We start from the raw sequence: 7,148 nt of genomic DNA on the forward strand, positions 1-7,148 counted from the left end.
GGGCGGGGCTTCAGCGCTTCTTTCACTCACCGTGACAACCGCCGACATAGCCCCTATGAGAACAGCCACGAATGCACCCACTACAAGAAAACCGCCTACAAATCTACTACAACCGCCCAGGACAAAATAATAAAACCCTGACACACTAGTGTTGTTCTTTCTCTCCTCACCCCTCAGCATTTGAATTTTCACTCAAACCAAAATACGAATAAAGAGGTGTCCGTGACACCTAATCTGATTTTCAATTGATTAGGTTTTCTTTTTGCCAACTCAGTCTTTACAACTTTCCCTTACTGCCAATATGTATCTCATTCAATGTTCATACTTAATGACTGCAAAGAAAATCTTTTTTAAACATAAAGTGTTATTGATTACCATTGATAACTATGATATCATTTCAGGAGTACAGTGTCACACAAAAATTTGCTTTCATACTCATTTTCCTCACTTTTCAAGGAACTTTTAAGATTCCTTTCCATCATTTCGAAGGCAAAGTCACTGAGGAACAAAATAGTCCAGTAATTGGTGTCCAAACCAAAAAAAAAAAAAAAAAAAAACAGCAGCAAAGAGACACAAAGACATGGAGTGCCAATTTCAGCCAGCTGTCCTGTCCTGCCCCGTCTGGAGGAGCAAGTAGCCTCCCCGGAGACCTGGGGGTTCAGTCTCCGGCAATCACCTCTATGCCCTGAATGCAATCCCCAGCCAGGGGGATGACCCACATGGCACAGCAGACCTCTCCTGTCTCACCCTCCACTCCCCTGACATTGTATTTCTGTAGATCCACCTGTTCTGCTCCCCGCTCTGTCTTTGGTGAATGTTCTCCCCACCCCCACACCTCAGGCCTATACCCCAATTGTCTATGCAAAAAAAAAAAAAATAAATCTGGATAAACAGTGTGTACTGACTGGAGACCCACCGCACTGGCCAGAGCCAACCAGAATGCTCAGTCGATGAGAGAAGCTCATGTTCACCTGTCCACAAAGATCTGTTCTGTTCTAACCAGGCTCTGCCGGCCTGACAAGTAGATCTCCCAACAGGGAACATAAGAAAGTTCAAGTGCATGAAGGCAGATGAACCTGTGGGAGCTTCAGTCACACAGGCAGCCTCCATCAGATGTGGAGAAGCTCCCAGTTCCACTAAGATCCTGATTATCTACAGCTATGAGTAAGTTCTGGGTACGAGTATCCAGATTTAAGAGTTTATCAAAAAGCCCTTTGGTGGAAATCACTGACATACACATCAGACACACAGGAAGGAAGGAAACGAGGCCATGGCAATGTGACTAGTGCCAAACCACAACGATCACTTGCTGGAGATTCTAGAAAACCTGACAGTCAACTCATAACACTGCCGTCAAGCTCCCTTGACAAAATGTTGTGCAAAACACTGCTAACTCGGATACTTCTATGTCCTGCTAAATATGTAGAGCTAAGAGTAGCCATGTAAAGCCTGTAAGGGGTAGCAGAGGGATCGTGACAAAAAGCCACATTATCATTCACATAACTATTGATAATGATTCTTTTAGCAGTTCAAAGAAGATAGATATCTAAAGAAAATTCATAAAGGAGAATTCATCTGTGCACTTCCATAACATTTCACTGCTATGCTCTTCTAAAAGACAATTTGCCGATTGCAAAAGAACAGTGGTGAGGGATGTGGTCTCGTCCCGATGCTGGCTCCAAGCACTCATCTCGTCATGTCATTTTACCCCTCAGAACCTCGACACCAAACTGTCATTACAGACTTTCCAGGCCTCTAAGTGCTACCAGCTGGGGCAAGCCAACCACCGCTTTACCTATTTGACAACAGCCACTTGAGTGCCACTGTCACAATGAGCTTTTGGGCACTGTCACTGTGCTGTTTCAGTATCAGTAACCCAAGGGCACTATGGGGAGAATGCTCAATTTCCCATGGGACACCGTATCATCATTCAGGTCACACTCCTGAGATACCAAGCCTGAAGAGAGCTTCGCCTTTTTTTCTCCATTAAAAAAAAAAAACAGCATCTTAAAACAGCAGGACTTGTTTGATGACATGGTTTTTGCTAGTCCTTGCTGTAGTTTCACAAAATCGAGTAAAAATACGAGCATGCTGATAAGGGTTCAATGGGTATTTATACTTAAAAAGTGAACTTCAAAACCACAGCCAAGCCTGACGCTTGTGCTCTTACCTTGCAGCCTCTGCATCACGTTGGCAATGTCTCGAGGGGACCGAGGGGACCTGGAGGCAGCTCTGGAGGCTGCCATGGCTCCCTGCAGCTGGAGACTCCTCCCTAGCAGGCAGCTCTATGCAGCCACAGAAACCATGCTGGGCTTCTGGGATCTGTCCAGTCAGAAGCAGACCCCAGGGCTTGTAGCAATTAGCTAGGAGTTCACACTCCCAACAATCGAAGCACCTCTTCTTTTTCTTCTTTTGTTTAAGCCTTTCTTCTTATACAAAATTAGGAACCTGAAAAACAGACAGAAAAGGTACAATGCTAAAAAAAAATCTACATAGGTCACCATAAGCTGAAGGAAGAACTTGTAGGAGAGCTACAAGGAGAACTAAATTGAGCTTCAATTTGAACTAATGACTCATGGGCAAATGAAATGACTATTTTCTAAATACTTAGAAACCGTAAAAGACTTTGTAAACACTCAGAATTCTTATATATAATACAATAAATAGATCATTGAAACATATACAATAGTCACTAGCTAAAAGTAAACATGCTCACTTTTTTTTAAAAAAAGATTTATTTATTTATTCATACAGAACTGGGGTACAGGCCAGAGGTACAGAGTCAGTGAGAGGCCTCACCAGAGACAGAGGAGGCAGCAGAACAGGCAGATCTATGAAGTACACTGCTGAGGGGAGCAGCGGACAGGTCAGGAGAGATCTGCCTCCCCATGTGGATCACCTCGGGGTGGGTGGGGAATGAACTCATGCAGAAGTGGCTTTAGCTTCCTAGTGCTGTGCTTTAACCCGCTGCGCCACCAGGGAGGGCCAGACATGCTCACTTTTAGTCCATGTTTTCTTTGCAAATTACATACTTTGCCAGTGATGTGTGAAAGTGAAAACACTGATAATTGTGACACCAAGTTCCACGTCTCATCGACAGGTTCTTTTCACTAGGCTATTTTGCTCTGTTTTACTTTTCAGAATGAGATTCAATCTTTGCTTCTAGTAATCACTTGCCAAATTAAATGTATAAGTATACTACTTTTGATTCCAAAATTCTGAGTTTCCAGTATTCTAACTTTAGAAAATAAAACTGTTTTGACCTGGTTCCTTCTTCTCCCTGCAGACAGACTCTATGTCAACTGTAAGCCTGGAGTAACAGGGATGAGAGAAACTGAGAGAACCTTTTTCTTCTAACCCTTCCTGAACTACCTGCTTGATCAAGTCTAACTCATTATTCTACACTGGGGAAGAGAAAAAGAGGTAGGAGAGCAGCTGACGAAATCTGGACATTGAGACATGTGTTTTGAGCAAAGATTTCCTCATCTTCGTGTTAGCCAAAGAGGCCTTATCATGAAAAGAATAATTAATAGCAGAAAGAAAAGGAGGGTGAGAAATACACCCAGAGAGAGAAACTTAATCATGAGCCCAAGCTAAGGGGTCTTACGGGAGACATACCTGAGTACAGTCCACATTCATCTCTGGGCAAGGTAAGGTAAGAGCAGAATGGGGGTGAGGGAGAGCGTAGAGGACATGAGGAGATGGTAAAACTCTAGAAACATGTGTGTGGGTCTATCAGTGCTACCAAAAATGATAGTAGGACCCGAAGGTGTGGTGGCCATATAGACTGTAATTTATTCAAGAAGGATCGGTTAAGTAATAGTGTGTACAAATTACAACCGACTTCAAAGTGGCATTGTTAACAAGAGTAGATCTTAGCATCTGGTGAGAATACATGTATGCAAGCTAATATTATCTTTCAGCAGCTACCATCTCAAAAAGGATGCAAAAGCTTGCACACTGCTGCTGCGCTGGGAAAAAGCATCTAAATGGTCTCTACCAGAGCACTGAAGTGTGTGCAGTCATGTATCGAGGGAGGGGGAAGCAGTGTGGCGACCAGCATTCACTGGTAATGAAGTAGAAGCTGACATCTCTTGGCTACTTGAGAGGCTATTTACTAGAAGTAGGAGGACACAGTAGTCGCATCTAAGCTAGAGAGGCAGGTCTCCCTGGGGGCCCAATGAGGAATTCTCAGAAGAGAAAGGGTTCCCGGGCCTTTGGTCCTGCGGGAGTGAGGTGCCCGCTAGCCCCTTCATTTCCTTGGGGAAACATATTTAATCACCCACATACAAAAGCTATCTGAGATGGGGCCTCCCTGATGGCCTAGAGGTTAAGATTCAGCACTATCACCACAACAGTTCAGTCTGATCCTCAGCCAGGGAGTGACCCTCATGGCACAGCAGACATCTCCTGTTTGGCCTGCTGCTCCCCTCAGCAGTGCATTTCAGTAGATTCACCTGTTCTGCTCACCACTCCCTCTGGTGAATCTGTCACCTCCCACACCACTGACCTATAACCCCAATCTATCTATGCAAAAATAAAGTATTTATTTAAAAAAAAAAGCTACCTGAATTTTAAGACAAATTGACAGTCAGTTGTGCCTGAGAGTTGCAAATGATTCCTCTCAGCTGTTACAAAGTTAGGTTCTCCAAATGCAAGGATATAACTCTGTGGACGGCTCATCTCTGCCTATCACCTATCACTTAATCATCTATCATTTATCCTGTCTATATAACTACCATAATTTGTTACCTATCAATCATGTAGAATCTATCTATGACCTAGACACCAACACTCATCACTCTACACTCACCAATACTTATCACTCTACAGCTATTTTCTATCTGTATCTACCTACCACCTATTTACTAAGTAAGGATGTGGAAGGAAATTCATCTCTATCCTGCTGCCCCCACCCTCTCCCTCCCCCCACTGCGCAACTGCTCAACGCTGGAGTTCACCCATGATTAAAACACGGACCCAACCATCCAATAAAAATGATGGAATTAAAAGAGATTTCTGCAAGTCATTAGAAATCACCATACTTCTACCCTTGTCTAGTTCACATCCATATTATACGATGCATTCACTCTAAATCTCTCTCATAGTCAACTCAAAATTTCTGTTTGAGTCTAACTTCAGTAACTGGATGCAGTCTGGCTTCCAGAATGCCATGCTGGGGGTACACAGATGAATATGACACAGTATCTGTGTTTTGAGGCTCCTGGAACATAGTGGGAGATACAACAAAGAAAACATGTAACTATCCTGGGCAAGCGCAGATTCAGAGACAGGGGACACAAAGGTTCTGGAGTTGTCCCGGTGGGAGCTAACGCTTCAACTGAGTCTGGAAAAACTGAGTCAGAGTCAGACAAACAACGTGAAGCTACATGCCAGGCAGAGTGCGCAGCTCACACCAAGGCCTGGGCACAGACAGGGTGCTGGTGTGGCACTGCTGGCAGCAGACAGGGAGGCTCAGTGACATTCTGGAATGACTCTGGAGAAGGCGGCAAGGATCTGTAGGTGGTAGCAAGAAGTCCCTGTGGATTTTAAGCTGGAAGTGGCCATGGGTAATTCAGATCATCCCAATTACAGTTTTATGAGTATATATATATATATTTTTAAAAGATTTATTTATTTGTGCATACAGAACTGGGGTACAGGCCAGAGGCTCAGGGACGGTGAGAGGCTTCACCAGAGACAGAGTGGGGAACAGAACAGGCAGATTGATGAAGTACACTGCTGAGGGGAGCAGTGGGCGGGTCAGGAGAGGTCTGCCACGCCATGTGGTCACCTCCGGGGCAGGCGGAAATCGAACTCATGCGGAAGCAGCTTTAGATTCTCAGTGCTGCGCTTTAACCCGCTGCGCCACCAGGGAGGGCCTTAAGAGTATATTTTAAGGAAGATACACAATCATCCCCAGGAGACCCAGCAAGACCACTCAGGAAGGGGTCTCGTGAGTCCAGGCGGGAGAGGAGGAGAGACTGGGATAGGACAGTAAATGGAGGGTAAAAACCGAAAGAGCTTTAGGAGGTAAAATGTGCAGGGCTTGGTGAATGGTCAAGGAGACAGGAAGCGGCAGTTATGTGGCTAGGTGCCTGGGTGACACTCAGGCCCCTGAGGAGGGGCTTTGGGCCAAGCCGCCATAGCTGAGGTCAGCAGCGCAGGGGCTGTGAGGGGCTATCCCAGTGGTCTTCAGGGACACCCTCCAGTCCTAGGGGACAGTTTCTTCATTGTCCCTTCACGTCAGCTCTCTGCAGGAAACTCTCGGGGAGCAAATCCAAGGATGGCCCACTACCTAGCAAGGGACCCCATCTGCTTGAGCTGCCCTGTCTACCCAGCGAACTTTCAGGATTATTTCCCTAACTTTCCCCCAGCACTAATAGTCCAGATTATTCTAAGTATGGTTTGTCTTAGACTCATCACCCTCCTTAGCCTTATCTTCAACAAGAGTGAATCTCGGGGGCATAGAAATGCTAATCTTGCTGCACTGACACCCCACTCACCACCCCTGAGTGCCTCCTAGGCCTCAGTGCAAATTTTTGTTTCATTGATGTAAGTTCATAATATTTTACCTTTCTTAGAAAACCCCTTCCTCCCCTCTGCAAAAGAACTGGGTGCAATATCCTTCCTTTTTGAGACAGAGGATAAAATATTTTGATTTCATCATTTAAGCATACACATAGTTCCTCTTCTTGTGAAATAATACTGTAGCTTTTCACTGATACTTTTAATGGACATGATTTGATAAGAAATTTCAAATGAATTGAAAAATACTGAAAGGAGACTGGGGGAGAGAAGCTCTAAGTTCCAGCTTAGCTTTGTTGCATCTGTGGGGGTGATGTGTTTGTTCTGTGAAGAGAGGTCCCTGGCAATGGTCCATCGTAGGGAGTGAAACAGGAGATGCAAAGACTTGGACTAAGAAGGACCAGCAGCTGAGTCTCCTGCTAGCTCTTCCTCATAAGGCCCATTTGAACTAAAGAAAATGAACTTTCCTCTGTGTTTCTTCATCTGTCAAATACAGTAATTTGTGCTAAATTAGGTTGCACTTTATCCTGTGTGAACTTTTTTTTTTAAGATTTATTTATTTATTTATATAGAACTGGGGTACAGGCCAGAGATGCGGAGGGTGAGAGGATTCACCAGAG

At 44.7% G+C, this 7,148-nt stretch overlaps 1 protein-coding gene across 1 annotated transcript in view; it reads right to left on the reverse strand.

Annotated features, from left to right (window-relative positions):
- Nucleotides 1–7,148, reverse strand: part of SYNE1 (spectrin repeat containing, nuclear envelope 1) — a 424,261-nt gene that overhangs the window by 415,123 nt on the left and 1,990 nt on the right. Inside the window, exon 2 of the mRNA XM_012735121.1 lies at nucleotides 2,171–2,448. Within this exon, the coding sequence (XP_012590575.1) occupies nucleotides 2,171–2,246 (76 nt within the window). The 5' untranslated portion in view covers nucleotides 2,247–2,448. The remainder of the gene's footprint in view (nucleotides 1–2,170; nucleotides 2,449–7,148) is intronic.

This window comes from Condylura cristata, unplaced genomic scaffold, assembly GCF_000260355.1.
Source record: "Condylura cristata isolate star-nosed mole 26May11 unplaced genomic scaffold, ConCri1.0 scaffold00001, whole genome shotgun sequence".
Taxonomy (NCBI): domain Eukaryota; kingdom Metazoa; phylum Chordata; class Mammalia; order Eulipotyphla; family Talpidae; genus Condylura; species Condylura cristata.